The 17,566-nt window shown below is 43.6% G+C and overlaps 1 protein-coding gene across 1 annotated transcript; it reads right to left on the reverse strand.

The window, feature by feature from the left end:
- Positions 1-7,549: 7,549 nt before the first annotated feature.
- MAP1LC3C (microtubule associated protein 1 light chain 3 gamma) lies at positions 7,550-15,897 on the reverse strand. The gene is made up of 4 exons (XM_081856398.1): positions 15,426-15,897; positions 15,080-15,135; positions 14,742-14,848; positions 7,550-10,755 (listed from the first exon to the last, which is right to left on the reverse strand). Exons 1-4 carry the CDS (start codon positions 15,481-15,483, stop codon positions 10,545-10,547), a joined length of 432 nt encoding a protein of 143 aa, XP_081712524.1. The 5' UTR covers positions 15,484-15,897; the 3' UTR covers positions 7,550-10,544.
- Between the last annotated feature and the right edge of the window lie 1,669 nt (positions 15,898-17,566).

Genomic DNA, 17,566 nt, shown 5'->3' on the forward strand with positions numbered 1-17,566 from the left:
TCTACTGCTGGACAAGATTTATCTATCCAGTATAAATATAAAAGCCAAATGCTATTATAGAACAAGCTCAAAAGGAAAGTGAGCTGGGGGGGGGGGTTAAAAAGTTGTGGTTATTGGTTTTTCGATTTCTTTTCTCATCCTGAAGCAAAGTTCTTAACCCGAGGTAATATTTCTGGGTTAGCGGAGTCTGTAACCTGAAGCGTATGTAACCTGAAGTGTATGTAACCTGAGGTACCACTATACTCATTCAAGCTTGGGGTGGGGTTGCAGCCTGACCTGGTATGTTTTAAAAGCTTTTCATACTTCTGCTCTCAAAACTTTTTGATACCTCCCTCTTGTTTAAGAGATTCTGATCCTATCGGCATTCACCACCTGAGTTTGCTTTTAGAGAAAGTGACGTTTTGCATAGAAATAATTTTGTTTAAAGTATGTTTGCTGTTTGTCATTTGTGAGAGTTTCTGCTTCTATTCAGAAGTTTGGTGGTTCTGTTCTGGCTGCACACAAAAGTTGTCAGAAGTCCTGTAATGGTTAACCATTTGGACTGAAACCCAAACTGCTTTGGTCCATACCACTCGGGTGTCAGAAACCTGTTCTCATCCTCCCTGTCTTGGACTGCATGATGGCAGATGCAAATGGTGGAACTACAGTTTCCTGCTTTTTGTGTGTAACATGTACATTTCCCATATTTACACAGCTGGAGACAGTAAATCCTATGCAAGTCTCTCTCTCGCTCTCTTTTACTAACTACTTGCCAAATGTTATTTACAAGAAATATTTATGGCAATATGCAAAAATGAAGTGTGAATATGAATTTCCTATTTCTTCCCTTTATCATATATTTAGATGAACTAAAAGAGCCATTACTGATGGAAGCTCCAACACAAACCCCACTTTTACTTAAAAAATAATAATCACACCTTTCTCACATAGTCTAGTTTGGCCAATAAAGAATATGTAACTTTACTTGGAGTATTATTGATCTTTTGTCCAAGGAGCAAAATGTTGGCGGAAGTATTTAATGTGTGTTCTGGTATACTGCTAGATCTGAAAAGGGCAGCTGCCTTGGAGGACATTCTGTCAAGCAAACCTCTTAATTTGAATTGCTATCATTCTCTCCTTGCAGTCCTTCCATGCCTCATTTGTACGCATGCATTGGTTTTCTAAATTACCAGAATAAGTCTGCTTTATTCACAGAATCTGATGGAGAAGATCTTAAGAGATCGTGCAGTTCACCCATTTGTCATCAGTGCAGGATCTGCAGTACAGAAAACAGCTTGTTGGCCTGGATGGGTCATCGGCCTGATTCAGCAGCCTATTCCCATGTTCTTATGAGTTATCATTTCAAATATTTCAGTGGTTTTGAGGCAGTGGGGTGGGGGAGAGAACCAAGTAATCTGGCTTGAGTTTCTTGGAGGAAGAGTAGACTAAAGTTGGCATCTGTCTGTCTCAGGAGACAATGGAGGCGTGTGCCTGTGTGGGTGAAGTCAAACTGTTGGCTGCAGTGCCTGCTGTGGCTATAGAGACCAATACAGGAGAGACATGTTTTATTGCAGCGGGGGCAGATGCTTCTCTCTGCACTCCTCCCAGCGGTCATTCCTCCTCTGATCACTGCTATGGATACACAACCAGACTCTGTTTCCAGGCACTGTGGTCGTCTGCAAGAGATTCCCACATGGTGCGGTTGATATTGCCAGCCTTTGTGTCACGTTTGCAGACATATTTGTAAAACACAGTTGGTTTGCCACTGGGCCTGGTGCCTCAAGCCAGCTCCCCATAGTACTGATACTACAGTGGTACCTCAGGTTAAGAACTTAATTCGTTCCGGAGGTCTGTTCTTAACCTGAAAGTGTTCTTAACCTGAAGCACCACTTTAGCTAATTTAGCTAATCGGGCCTCCTGCTGCCGCCACGCCGCTAGAGCACGATTTCTGTTCTCATCCTGAAGCAAAGTTCTTAACCTGAGGTAATATTTCAGAGTTAGCCGAGTCTGTAACCTGAAGCATATGTAACCTGAAGCGTATGTAACCTGAGGTACCACTGTACTAATAATTGTATTCCATGTTGTCTTTAAAAAGAATTTAATTGGTTTTACATAGTATGCTTCTACTGAAGAATTATTAAGTTCTTCAAAACGTCAGCTTTGCACCAAGCAAAAATCCAGGTCCCTCATTGTGGGTATGTGGCTTAGAATTTTTTAGTCCAGGGCTGAGGTAATGTTACTGCAGGCCTGGCACTTCTAAAGAATGACCACTTTCCAAAGATTGTTGCGGTTGCTAAGCAACCAGCAGATTGCCTAATGGCTCCCAAACTTAATCACAGCTCAGCTAGAGTGTGTTGTGTCTAATATCATGTGGGATGTTCAAGACTTCAAAACACAAATTAATATTTGTGTTGGATTAGAAAGCAAGTTCACAGAGGGCAGCTGCAATGAACACATCCATCTTTTCACTCAGCTATAAACATGATTTAATTTCAGGGGGTGCTGTGGTTTGTTGCTGAATTGCTTTTGGTTTCCTGTGTCTGACATACGGTCTACCAATATTATGCATTTCCCAAGATCAGAATGACACAGAACCACATTAAAGTCTGGGGAAAGGGGTATACAGAAAATAAAAACTGGCCTAAATACCTTAATACAGAATCAGCCATGTCTTCTTCCTGGCTATTTTTATTTATCTTTTGATAAATATTCATTTGATACATATTTATATCCCACTGTTCCAATGCAAACATGAGTGTAGAGCAGTTAAATATTGTGGCAAAAGTTCAAAACAGATGATATGGAATAAAGGCAGTTTCGGCAAGCAAAACAAAATCCCACTCATAAAACCTTCCTCCCATGGCAGGACTGCCAGAATGCAAAAATCAAATGGGGAAAAAACCAAGAAAGAGGTCCAAGCAAACTTCATGAGGCAAGATGTTCCAACCATAGATGGGACACAAGCCATATTTACATGTTATAAATACATGTGGGATGGGTTTGGAGGCTTAGCAGAAAGAAACACATTCTCATTAATTTCCAACTTGTGAAAAGTAACTGCCTGAAGCAGGGAGGCCTTTGTACTCAGCAATCCCACCCACCATTGAACCCAATGGCTTTTGACTATACGCAATTTTGGCTTTAGGCGAAATCCCCAGAATGCAGCACAACACACACACCATGTAAGTTACAAGCTTGCTGTCATCAGCAAGGTGTGGAATTCTGCCTGGAAACAAACTGGCAAACTCCAGATATCACACGATAGGTGTGATATCGCCACAGAGATGTGAGTAGCCATAACACTGTGCTACTCCGTCTCACTTTAACAACTTGTCAGCTCCCTCAGTTGGGAAGATGCGTAAAAAGGCAAAAGAGACTTGCCTTCCCCACCCACAGTCAAGTCCAGCTGTGTCTTCTAGGCCAAGGCTTTAAGACGAGCAGAGCCAACTGTGAAGAGAGAAGAGTTTAGGGGGCGGGGAAACTTTTAATAATTTTATAGGTTAGTGACTTTATTCCTCAGTTTGATATTTTTACATGGTTTTAATGTATTGTAATTTTGCTGTTATTTTTACTTATAATTTAGTAATGATTTAGCAATGAATTGTCGATAGTGCCTTTCTGTCTATTATTTGTTGATAATTTGAGAGTTGATTTTATTGTATAATGGATTATTGAAGATTACTTTATTTGATATAAATTGGTTATTTTAAGCCATAATTTTTATTATGATTTGTATCGGTTTGGATTATCAGGCGCGCAATCTTGTATATTTTGTTGTTTTTTGATGTTGTAAGCCACCTTGTGTATAGCAATGTGGAATATATGGTAAACAAATTAAAAATTAAGCAAAATTGGAAAAACTCCCACGCAACAGGGAGTTACTAACATTGTTGCTGCTGTGGTCTGGACCAACTGATGCTTCTGAAATCTCTTAAACGGAAGCTCCATATAGACCATCTTGCAATAATCCAATTTTTACGTAACTAATGCATGTGTCAGGGGATGCGGGTGGCGCTGTGGGTTAAACCACAAAGCCTAGGACTTGCTGATCAGAAGGTTGGAGGTTCGAATCCCCGCGACGGGGTGAGCTCCCGTTGCTCGGTCCCTGCTCCTGCCAACCTAGCAGTTTGAAAGCATGTCAAAGTGCAAGTAGATAAATAGGTACCGCTCTGGCGGGAAGGTAAATGGTGTTTCCGTGCACTGCTCTGGTTCGCCAGAAGCAGCTTAGTCATGCTGGCCACATGACCCGGAAGCTGTACGCCGGCTCCTTCGGCCATAAAGCGAGATGAGCACTGCAACCCCAGAGTCGGTCATGACTGGACCTAATGGTCAGGGGTCCCTTTACCTTTACCTTAATGCATGTGTCACTATTATTTAGAAGCATTATTACCATGTAGACAAGCATTTGAAGATCATGCCACACAAGTATTAATAGACTTGCAGTCGTGCTTTAGTTTCCACTGCCAGGTTGTTCAGGTGGTATCACAAATAACAAACCCATCAGCTGTAAACAATGGAATAGTACTAGACAAGTTTTTGAGAACTGGAGAGAGATTAGATATCTATCTGCGTGTGTCGCTCATAAACCTGCTATATAAGCAGTTACCATGTAAAATATTAACAGCTTCATATACCTCAGCAAAGATAATCTTATTCCTTGCTTTAGATTTTTAAAAAAACATTCCTTGACCAATTCTCCTGGGTTTACAGCATCGTTAAGGGGCAACAAGGTGTACTCTGTGAAGAACGCTGCACTCTTAAATGTATTTTTGCTTTGCCTCTAAAACACCTTCCATTCTAATTAGGGAGCAAAGCCTTTCATAAAAGCCAACATGGAATCTACATGCCTAAGGGCAAATTTATGCAGTGACAGAAACATTTGCTTAGGAGTAAGTTTTGCTAAAATCCATGAGACTGCTTCTGAGCAAATGTGTTCAGAACAGATGTGTTTCATTTAGGCAGGAAAAAAACTGTCCTTAAAAATGATATCAAATATGTTTAAAATAAAGCAACCTTAAAAGTATATTTGAAAATAGGGGTGCCAAAATTGTGCCTCTCTACGCTGCCTCGGAGTGGCTAGGAGGGAAAGCAGTGAGGGGAGGGAAGCAGGAAGTCACTGGTGGAGTGCAAAAGGTGACAGAAAGCAAACTTTTTGAGTTTCTGGTCCATGGTCTCTCATATACCTCCTTGCCAAGGGCACAAGGAAGCCTAGGTGCACCTCTGTCCATAGCCAGGATATCTTGAACATTATACTCCCTCATTTGATGGACTGTCAATTATTCTGTGTGTCTTCCTTTCATTATTGACTTACGCACTTCTCAATTGACGAGGCTTTATTTTTTGCAGGGAAATGTTAAAATACGCGGTACACAGTCATGTCTGCTTTTCCTGAACCACAGTCATTTTCAGGGTTGCATTATCAGCATTACAGATTCTGGCCCACACTTTCTATTTATTTGTGCAGTGAATGTGCAATTGGCCCTAGCTACTTAAAAGTAGAAGCAGGACTCCGGCATACACACAGGCACACATGCCTACTACATTCTCTTACCATTTCGCAGTTGTTGTGATGGAATTTCCTGCAAATTGTGCTGGACAGGCAGGTAAGGCATATTCACTTAGCAATGCTCTGCCTCAGGTTTTACAGACCAACAAATACAAAATACCCTATGCCCACACATGTCATCATCATCATCATCATCATCATCATTCAGCCCAGCTGATTTTGCAAGATGTAAACTTTTTCTGTGACCTGCTTATTGAAGAGGCCCAAAGCAGGGATGATTACTCACTTATTGCAGCTGAACACCTCCCTCCCTGCCTAGGGAAGGCCAAACAACCTGGTCTCTTTTTCTGCTGTTGAAAAACATTCACAGCTGTGCCAAATTAAGTGTAAAATGCTGGCTGTAATCATGGGAGCATTTTACACCTATTTCAGGATGCCTTAGGGGCCCGAGGCAACAAAAAGCAGGCCTCCCTTAGAGAGATCAGTTGCAAGACAGATTTTTTTTAGTAAGTCATATTCATGGGGAGGGGATGCTTTCAGGTTGCCTCGCAAACTTGCTCTCAATCAATTTGTAGAATCATAGAATTGTAGAGTTGGAAGGGACCCAAGGGTCATCTAGTCCAACCGCCTGCAATGCCAGAATCTCAGCTAAAGCATCCATGACAGATGGCCATCCTACCTCTGTTACAAACCTCCAAGGAAGGAGAGTCCACAACTGCTATTATTATTATTTATTGAATGTATATACCGCCCTATACCTGGAGGTCTCAGGGCAGTTCCACTGTCGAACAGCTCTTACTGTCAGAAAATTCTTCCTGATGTTTAATCAGATCAGAATCTTCTTCCTTGTAACGTGAAGCCATTGCTTTGGGTCCTACCTTCTAGAACAGGTGGCTGCATCTTCCATGCGAAAGCCCTTTATATATTTGAAGATGGTTATCATATCTCCTTTCAGTCTCCTCATTTCCAGACTAAACATACCCAGCTCCTTCAACCGTTTCTCATAAAACTTGGTTTCCAAACCCTTGATCATCTTGGTTGTCCTCCTCTGCATACATTCCAGCTTGACAACATCAAATTGTGTGCCCAGAACTGGACATATTAATCTCTAATCTCTATTACATGGGATGTATGTCCTTTTGGACCATTTTTTATCAGCACCCTGGATGTACATTTACAGGGAAAACGGGAGAGGGATGCATCTGGAGGTCCATACCAAACCAGTGTTCAGTCATTCATTCCTGCGTATAATCAGCAGAAGATGCTTAACCTCCCCAAAGCTCCACCACATTGGTTTTATTTATATTTCTTGAAAGTGCAGTAACTCTTTATTCCCTTTCTGCAATTTTTTGATCATTTTAAGGTGGAGAACCACTCTTGGTCATTAATAAATCCAGCGGCCAATCCACACTAAAATATTATTTGACTGCTCTCAATTGTTTGGGAGAAAGTGGCCCATGCCTTTCCCTCTCAGCATTAGCAATTTGCCTCAATTAACAGTTTGCTATTAGTACCGACAACCCTTGGAACCAGTTTACCTATAGGATCACCTTACTCCAGGCTTCCTCAACCTTGGCCCTCCAAACGTTTTTGGCCTACAACTCCCATGATCCCTAGCTAGCAGGACCAGTGGTCAGGGATGCTGGGAATTGTAGTCTCAAAAACATCTGGAGGGCTGAGGTTGAGGAAGCCTGCCTTACTCCATATATACTGGGTGAGGGGGGGCATTGTTACTATGGTATGTATTTTTGTGTTTTTATATTGCAAACTGCCCTGTGATCCTCCGATGAAGGGAAGTACAGAAGACAAACAAACAAACAAAACATATACCCACTTGACCATTTCAATCAGTGGGACTGGCACCATTACAGGGGCCACAGAATACCCGTTCCACATTTGTACAAAATTAATATTTTAGTGTGGCACTTTGGAACTCTCTGCCTATTGATATCAGGTGGCTCCCCTCCTCATGGTACTGTTTATCCCTGTGTAAGTTGTGAGGCTTACTGTACTTCAAACTGCATTCACTCACAGGAAACCAGAAACACAATTAGAGACGAGAGATGTTTAGGCATGTTGCTTTAATTCTCCTTCAGTCCATCCTTCCCATAGTGACATCACCATTGTTTCAACCCTTTACAGTGGTACCTTGGGTTACTGACGCTTCAGGTTACAGATTCCGCTAACCCAGAAATAGTACCTCAGGTTAAGAACTTTGCTTCAGGATGAGAACAGAAATCGTGCGGTGGCAGCGGGAGGCCCCATTAGCTAAAGTGTTACCTCAGGTTAAGAACAGTTTCAGGTTAAGAACGGACCTCCAGAACAAATTAAGTTCTTAACCCGAGGTACCACTGTACTTTAGAGGAGTAAGGTAACTACTCCAGAGTTTAAAATGCTTAGCATGTCCATTTAAGTCTCTCATACAGGATATCAAGAAGCAGATGGCTGGAAAGTGAGAAGCCTCCTGCAGGAGGTATTTGAAAACGACCATCCATTCCAGCTACTCTGACTCTTCATCTTTTTACATGCCGGTAGAAGCAGTGGAGCAAGCCAATCGGGCGTCTGGGTCGGAGCATGTGACCTGCGCCTTGGGGTGGGGCCAGCCGCCCACAGGGTCAACTGGGGCAGGACACTCTGCAGGGTCTTCGAGGAGTCTGCCTGCCTCCTCCTGCTCAGCCGCCCTACAGCTGGGGGGAAGGCAGTGGGCGGACCGTTTGGGGTAGCACAGAACCTGCGGGCGCCCAAGCCACTGCATCACTCCCTGGAGAGACACATGGCTCGGGCATGCTGCAAGCCTCGCGGTGAGTGCCACCTGGCATTTTGTCAGTCCCCTCAGTGGTGACACCCCGCCCCCCGCCCCCCTTCTTCTGCCCCTGGCCAGCAGTGACATCGGAAAAGACACAAGAATGCTGCTGTTGCTAAACAGGTGGTGTTGCCTTAAGCTTTGCAATGGTAAAAACTCCGTTGGTTGGTTTGTTTTTAAGTCCCACCCCCCTTAAAAAATGGCTTTCAACAAAGTACATACAGTACAAGTACGCACACCAGCTGCAGGCAGAATCATAAAATGTAGACTAGACAGCACATACTCTTAACATTTGCCAAGGTTCTCTTTTCAAACAGGAACGCTGGTAGGCCAGCACAGCAGCTTCTTAAAACAAACAAATAAACGACTCATACATCAAGGATGCCAACAGAGAACCGCTTTTGAGATATGTAACTGGTAGATGAAAACTGATCTTAAGATGGGGTTGCAATTCCACTTCAACAAGTCTAAATCCATATTTATTTTGAAAAAAGCTAACAGATATACTGCATTATATATATTTCTTTATTTACATAACTAGTGATAATTCAGTGCCACTTAACGTAGTGACACTGTATACAGAATCCAGGCCCTTTCCTGGTTCTTAGAGCTAGCGGTCCATTAAACAAAGTTGTGTGCCATATATAGGAGGAATTTGTGTCCACATTGCAGTGAATACCTATTTAAAATACTGTTTGAGCCATGAAGGTGTTTTCCAAGGGTGCGGTGGGGACCTGTGAACCAACTAATGTGATTTGACTCCCATTGATCAGAAATTATGGGAGTCCAACATCACAGGAGAGGGGCTGCAAGTTCCCCATCCCTGGTCTCTTAACTCTGATAGTCTGTGATGCACCCCTTCTAAAGACATCTGGCTTATGCAAGACTAGGCCCTGTCAACTCAAGAGAGTCCCCAAGTCAGCTAAGTTCCCTTGAAATACAGGCGGCCATCTTAAACATGACATTGACACAAGAGGCTCAGGCGGTTAAGTTTAGCAACAGGGTTTAAGGACCAAGGAGCTTCTAATTGCCTTGCACTTTGTGAGCTACGGACAGGAGTCATGTTTTTAACAGGGTGCCCTTTTTATGCAGCAATCTTATCTTAAACCCAAATATAGAAAGCTCAGCACAGAGTTCAAAAGGCAAGAACACAGCCGCATGATAAAACTACTGTTGGAGCTTCAAGGATTGCTGCCTCAGCTCCAATGTTAGTTAAAACGCCTGTTCCCCACCCCTCAATTTAAACAGCCACAAGATGGTACAGTAAATATTCACATACTGATCATCTCTCCATTTGGAGAGCTGTGCTCCAGAACTCCCTACCTAGCCAGAGCTCTATTTCACCCTACCAACTCCTGATTTTTTTTATAAATACTGCGCAGTGGGATCCATGTGCAGCAGTGCTGCCTGAAAGAGGCCCATTACATGCCATTGCCTCAGCCCTTTCAATAAAACTCACTTCCACATGGATTTGTGTGTGTGTAGTATCATGTAAATCCATCCTTAGGGGTATTCCTCCTGGAGGTATATGTAGACAAGAGCAGGGGCATAGAAAAGCCAGCTATGGCTCTCTGTTCTGCAGTGCTCAACACCACTGATTAGAATCAAAAGAGTGCTACAGTAACTCTGAAACAGTTAGTGAAATCTTTAGTGCATACATTATTCTTAGCTGCTAAGCAGATCATTCCTGCCCAGACCATGTGACCTGGTTTTAAAAATCTCTTTAGTTTTCACTGGTCTTATCCAGTGGGGGCATTCTTTGCACTTGTGTGCTTCTTCCTTTGGTGTGTGTGCCCCCGCGAAGATGATGATGACATAGCCATGGATTTGTACTGATTTCAAAACTGACCACAGTTACTCGTTTAGAGGAGCTGTTTGCTGACCATCCAGAAATACCTGTTTTTGGACCACAGATGCAACCACAGTTGGAAGCAAGCAAGTATTCCAGTGGTGGTTTTAACACCACCTTTAAAAGCAGTTACATCATTTATTATGATTATTATTTTAAACACTGAAGTGCATCCCCTGCTACCTTTTTTGGGGCAGGAAAGGAGCGAGATACAAAGTACTTGTCCGTGTCACTCATTTAGGATGGTTTGTTCCATCACGTGGTTCTTTGGTCGGGTCCTGCCAACTCCTGGACCATGAATCCTTTGAGAGGAGCCCACATTTAGAGAGAGCACCTTTCATTTTCAGGTAGCTCGCATGATTCACAGCTGAGCTGTCTAGCCACATAGCTGTCACCCGAGAGAACACTTATGTTTTCTGGAGACATTCCTTACATTTCCCCTTGCCAGCAGCTAAGAGGCCTCCAAACATCTCTTGGGAAGCATAAGTCATGTACACAAACCCATCTTCATCTTTGTAATCCTGGTAGACTTCCGCCAGCGTTAGAGACATGCTTGCTAAACTCTTGTTGTTTACCAGCATATAGAAAGCTTGTGTAGAACTCAGCGCCATTCTGCTTCTGGGTTAACAAATAAAAGAGAGGGAAAGTCTTTAAAATGTGCAAGTTGTTTCATGCTATGCCAATACAATCCTAATCCAGTAATCCACTCAGTGATTTTGTACCCTTGAGAATACTTTATAACTTTATAACTTTATAATCTTTTATTGGCAGGCTTGACTCAAGGGAACACTGTTTTCACACCTACAGAAGAAAAGTGGGCTGTACGATATCAGAGTGACACTGGGTGATTGACAGGTGGGTAAATTCCTCCAGTCCATCAAGATGGCCCAGCAAGGGTGAGGGAACCCAGAATCTGGCTTTTACTCCACATATAGGATGGCTGATGGTAAGCAAACTTTAAACTAATTCCCCTTAAATAGATATTTAAGACAATCCATTAGGAATTGGGAAGGGGGAATCAACCATCATACACCCAGTTGTGCACATCAGTGACCATTCAGACAAGTTTTGGGACATTTAGATATTCAGAAAGGCCAAGTGAAATAGTAAACAAGTTGATTATAGAGGCCTACATTGTTGTGAAGCATATATAGTTCAAATTATTCCAAGAGACATGTTTCCGTGACAGTTTCCCTAGGGTCCATCAAGTTATGGATTGAGTGGGAAAGTCATCTGCAGCATTGACCTCAGCTACAGAAACTGGTAGCTAGATGTCCTTTAATACATAGCCACAAATGATACAAGATGGAACAAACAAAATCCATTAAAGAAAATCCTCTCCCTAATTTAAGCTCATCACTTTTGGGGAAGTTTTTGCTTACTGTAACTCCTGATCTTTACATTTTGTCAGCAGTTTAGCTTGAATGCAAATAACATTGGTGCAGAGTCAAAGATGAAGTTTAATAAATTTGTATCCCATCCTTCCCCCAAGAAGCAAAGAATTATATTTGTCTAATAAACCATGGTTTACTGGAATGTGCAGGTACTTCTTCTTCCCCTTTATATATCCATTCTCTCTTGCACTGCTGTTAGTCAGATTTCAGTGTTTGTTAAAGCACAGTTTCTAGTTACATCCAAGCTATGTCAGATTATAAACCGTAGTTTGGAACCAGAACCAATTCTGGTTTATAAGATTAAAGCCACAGTTTCTCAGTTTGAATACAACAAGAAACTTTGGTTTAAAACCCCCTAAAAGCTTTTTAATTATGGTTTAATTATGGTGCATGAGGAAAAGAGAAGGGGATAGCAGGCAGGTACAACGATTATTTATTAGACTGAGATAGTAGCATCTGAACAGGGCTGATTTGTGAAGTGGTTCCAAGATTCATAGTTTAAGCAAGTATTTGAACCTTGACTTATTGGTAGTAGGACAGTTAGCTGGTTTCCAGAGGTTTATAGAAGTGTCGGATCCAAATACTTACACAGATTATCTATATCCTACAGCTAGATCAGCAGAAGCAAGGTTTAGGTGGTAAAGGAAATACCTAAAATTATGACAATTCCTAGCCTTCCAAGAGGAACACACCAGAAAAAAGGAGACATTTCTAGGTGGTAGCAGAGTAATGCAAAGTTACTCCTTCCCCACTGTCTAACTGAAACAAACAAATATCTTTTATAATAATAATAAAAAATAATAATTTATTATTTAAACCCCGCTCATCTGGCTGGGCTCCCCTAGCCACTCTGGGCAGCTTCCCCAAAAATATTAAAATACTGTAATACATAAAACATTAAAAGCTTCCCTAAACAGGGCTGCCTTCAGATGTCTTCTAAAAGTCTGGTAATTGTTGTTCTCTTTGACATCTGGTGGGAGGGCGTTCCACAGGGAGGGCGCCACTACCGAGAAGGCCCTCTGCCTGGTTCCCTGTAGCTTGGCTTCTCACAGTGAGGGAACCGCCAGAAGGCCCTCGGTGCTGGACCTCAGTGTCCGGGTAGAATGATGGGGGTGTTATAAACACACACATTTAGTCTTTTTTTTTAAAAAAATGTAGTTTTTAGGGAAACCAGCAGACGCTGCTCTGCTTCCTCCCCCCCCCCCCGCCCCGGCCAAAAAAAAGCATTGCAGAAAAGTTTAACATACTAATTTTCACACAAAGAAGCCAGTGAGTGGAATGTTTCGGGGGGGGGGGCAGAGCACTGGATACGTGCCAACTTCATCAGCTACTATTAAGAATATACAGTAACAAACTATATGGAAACAAGCTACTACTGACATATTGTAGGGTAGGAATTGTAGGCTAGGAAAGCTATCCTACAAGATAAATCCTAGAAAAATCCTAGTACTCTGCTCTGTATTTCACTCCACCTTGGAAAGGTTGTGAACTGAGAAGGCAAACAACTGTATCAGTCAGAGAGGTCAGACCGCTTGCTTAGGACCAAGGGCAGATTGCTGAAAGGTAGCACATTTCCTAAGCTGACTTCAGAGAGGCTGTAGCTCAGGGCCACTTCTGACGTTACTTTTCTCCACTTGGATTCTGAAACATGCTGGAAAGGTGCAGCTACAAAATGCCCATGATCTTTGTAATGCGCAAGTAGTTAGAAAGTATGAGTCACATCTGCTCTGGGTCTGTCTCTCACAAAATTTGTCTGAAGCTCTCCAAGGACCTCTAAAAGCTCCAAAACAGCAGAGTAAAAAGGGCTGAATGTGACGCAGTCTGGGTTTGAGCCAAAGCAGCTCAGGAAAAATGATATTGTGCAGTGAGGGATGGGGAGGGCAGTCTGTGGCCCTGGACAACTGCTGCTAACCTTAATTAGCTAGACTTCATCATGCAGGCTCCAGGGGTGCCAACTTGAATAAAATACTTTGGGGGCCAGGTAAGCCCCGCCCTGCATAATTGATCACATGATACAGTGCCCACACATACACACTCACCATTTGAATAAAAATAGCCATCAACTTGGGGGCCCCCAACCCCTTTCAAATATTTTATTGTGGGGGCTAAAACCCCCACAGCCCTAGGAATTGTTTCCTATAGCAGGCTCCTTATATCCCCAAGACAGAAGGGTTACAGACAGAGAAGGCTTGGAATACTATGACTCAGATGAAACAGAGACATGCACTACACAAATAATTCTGTCTGCTGTAATTATGGTTCTTGAACTGTCCCCCCCCCCTTATAACAAACAGTTTTAAACTGGGGAGGATTTAAAAGCAGCTTGCAATATGTCTAAGGGACACAGGTGGCGCTGTGGGTTAAACCACAGAGTCTAGGACTTGCCGATCAGAAGGTCGGCGGTTCAAATCCCCGCGACGGGGTGAGCTCCCGTTGCTCGGTCCCTGCTCCTGCCAACCTAGCAGTTTGAAAGCACGTCAAAAGTGCAAGTAGATAAATAAGTACCGCTCCAGCAGGAAGGTAAACAGCTCTGGTTCGCCAGAAGTGGCTTAGTCATGCTGGCCACATGACCCGGAAGCTGTACACCGGCTCCCTCAGCCAATAAAGAAAGATGAGCACCACAACCCCAGAGTCGGTCACGACTGGACCTAATGGACCTTGCAATATGTCACAAGTAATCAATTTCCCCCCCAAATACTAGCAGAACACTTTGGAACCTGGTCTCCAAGAGGTTTCATCAGCAGATCTGGGTTTAGAATAAATAATCCGAAGCCTTGCTAAAATATTTTCTTATTTTTAAAATCTGGGAACTACAAGCTTCTTCTTCTTCTTCTTCTTGTGTGTGTGTTTTAATCACCATTGATACAAACACTGAGAATATATCTCAAAATTTGTGTGTGTGTGTGTGTGTGTGTGTGTGTGCAAGGGGGAGTGGGCAGTAGGAAAGACAACATTAATCTAACAGATTTCTCACCACAGCCTTGTGCAAACAAGAAGGAATCATTTGCAAGAGAACTCAAATGATCTGAGTCCCATCAAAGCATGGAGGGGAAAAATCACAGAAATGTGCTGAGTAATATAGTACATATTATCACATAGTTTCCAAGTTCTTTCAGAAGTCTTGCTGCAAAAATAGATTAGCAAAAGAAGCAGGCAGAGGAGCAGGGAGAGTCAACAAAATTAGAAGCCTATCAAGACCTTGCTACATACCTGATGATAGTTATAAACTGAGTCATGGTCAGCTCCTGAGGCACAAGAAACTTGGTTTTGTCTAGCAGGGGAAGGTACTTTTCTTTCTGGTACCTTTCAACAATAACCTGTTGTTAAGAAAGAAGGAAACAGATTTTAAAGTGAAGTAGCAATAGAGCATGCTTCACAATAGTATTCAAGAACTGGGACAGCAATTCTAAGCACACTTCCTGGGCAGAAAGATCCATTGATGCCAGTGTGACTTGCTAGTGACTAAATAAGCACAGAATCCTCGATAATTTGAAAATGTGCAATTATCAGTAATTGGCAAAGGAAAAGGAAACAGAATAGATACTTACCGGGACTTTTGTTGGGAACTTCCCTCGTATGCCTGCAACTTCTTCAACTCGGGTTGCTATGCAGAAGAAAAGCAAGGATCAATTGTCTGTATTTCTGCGTGCCCAACCCTGAACACACTCGGAAGCATATGTCATTGCAATCAACAGGCTTTTGAGTGCAATCTGTAGCCTAGTCCAAATCAGTAGCTGGAATCCCATAGTCTTGATACACCTAGACTTCACCCTGCTCCTAGAGCCCACCGTGCCATCCCCAACATTATTCCAGTTGATCTTATTATTCCAAATAAATGTGCAGCCGGATTGGAGTCTGGTCGGTTAGTAAAAGGCTCCGCCTGCAACAACTTACCAAAACTCTTTCTTTGTTTAAACGGTCTGACATGCTGGCAGCTATGTAAAGGCTGCATTTTCCCCTTTGGAACGCAGGCTGCCTTTTCTTTTCCTTTTTAACCAGCGACTCCTGCACCGGATCAGCTGCCGTCAAAATGCACCGTTCTTAAAAAGAGCCCCCTTATAAAGACCTGCTTGTGACATCAGCCTCGTTCCTTGCCCTACCTCCCCCCATCCCCTCCATAAGCGGTGAGGGGTGGGGTCAGGCTGGCCTCCGCAGGGTTAGGGAAGGCAGCGGCAGCAGCAGGGTGCCTCGCGGCCAGAAGAAGGCACCGTTTCTAACCTACAGGGCGGGGAGGGGTCTCTGCCCCGCGCGCAGCGCATAGCTTCTTTTACGCGCTGTGGCCTGTGCTGCTGCCGGGCGCTCTTTGGTTTAGATCTTCTTGGGGATAGTTTGCTGTGTGACACAAAGCTCGTGTCTTTACAAAATAAACCCGATGATCCACGCTGCAACCTGGAGGGAGGGGAGTGCTATTGAACCCAAAGGGGAGAGTTACATCTTAGTAAACTTAGAGGATCGGGCTGCAACTCCAGCAGCTCGTTGCTATTTGCTGCGCTTTGCAACGGTGCAAGGAGATCTTCTCCTTCAGCTTGCTTTCGCGTGGGGAAGGGGGGTTACACAGCTGCATGCATCGCTTGCTTCCTCCTCCCGTGCCGCTACCGTGGCTGCTGTGAATGTTTAGTCTGGAGGAAGTCCCCTTCCACTGCGTCGAGAGGGGTAAACTCCCATCTCACTCTATTTAGGATCGCGCCCTTAGCACTGACGTTGCTTCCTTTGGAAATGTTGCGCAGGCAAAGCGGGAAAGCTCTTTGCGCCATGAATGGTTTTGCTCCAAGTTACCGAGAACAGGTCAAGGTAGGACTCGCTCAAGAAAGCATTGTGTAAGCTTTACAGCTACAACACTGCCCTGGTTTATTTGAGGCTTGAATGAAGTGGGACTTCTACCTAAATGCGCAAAGGACTGAGCAGCAGGTTTCTTATTACCATCAGTTTGTTGTAGGTGCTGGAAGAGCCTGGAAAGCTCAGTTGGTTAGAGCTTAGTGCTGATAACACCCGTTGCAGGTTCGATCCCCTATGGGACAGCTGCACATTCCTGCATTGCAGGGGGGTTGGACTGTGATCCTTAGGTTCCCTTCCAGCACTACAATTCTGTGATAGAAATGTGTAAAGCACTCCAGTCTGCACTTAGTCCTTAAAAAGGCGCTGGCAGTGTAAGTTGCTCTATCCCAGCTCCTGCCAATCTAGCAGTTCAAAAGCATGCCAGTTCAAGTAGATAAATAGGCACCACTGCTGCAGGAAGGTAAACGGCGTTTCCATGCGCCCTGGCTTCCATCACGGTGTTCCGTTGTGACAGAAGCAGTTTAGTCATGCTGGCCACATGACCTGGAAAGCTGACTGTGGACAAACACCAGCTCCCTTGGCCTGAAGCGAGATGAGAGCTGCAACCCCAGAGTCGCCTTTGATTGGACTTAACCGTCCAGGGGTTAAGTCCAGGCACAGCTTCCGATTGGCTGCAGGAAGCTCCTGTAGCCAATCGGAAGCCATGGAAGCAGCAACGGACGTTCGGGTTCCAAAGAAAGTTTGCAAACTGGAACAATCACTTCCAGGTTTGTGGCGTTTGGGAGCCAAAACGTTCGTCTTGCAAGGTGTTCGACTTCTGAGGTATGACTGTAATTGAAACCCATTGAAGAACACTCTGCCCCACCCTTCTAGTGACATTTCAGTGACATCTTTATGACATTTCTAGATCACTTCCGGGTTTGGCAGAATGCACATATACATGGTCGCACACATATTGAACATGCATAAAGGGGGAGGGCCTGCCTGTACTCTACTCTTCTCAACTAACTCCTGGGATTGTCTATACAAATCTGCTTACTGTATTGTTTTGAATTTGGCCACCTGATTAGTATTACTGTGGCTTCATATAAATACAGTGTCACTTAATGTGAGTCAGGGATATGGCACAAGACCCAAGAATATTATTCTAATGGCTGTGGATGTTTCCTTGAACTGGCAATTCATCTTCAGGGGTGGTGTCTTCAGACAGTGTGTGTGAAAAAGCAATTTAGCAGTTGAAAGGAGAGGGACTGCAAGAG

Source organism: Podarcis erhardii (assembly GCF_964252035.2).
Source record: "Podarcis erhardii genome assembly, chromosome: 3".
NCBI classification, from domain to species: Eukaryota; Metazoa; Chordata; class Lepidosauria; order Squamata; family Lacertidae; genus Podarcis; species Podarcis erhardii.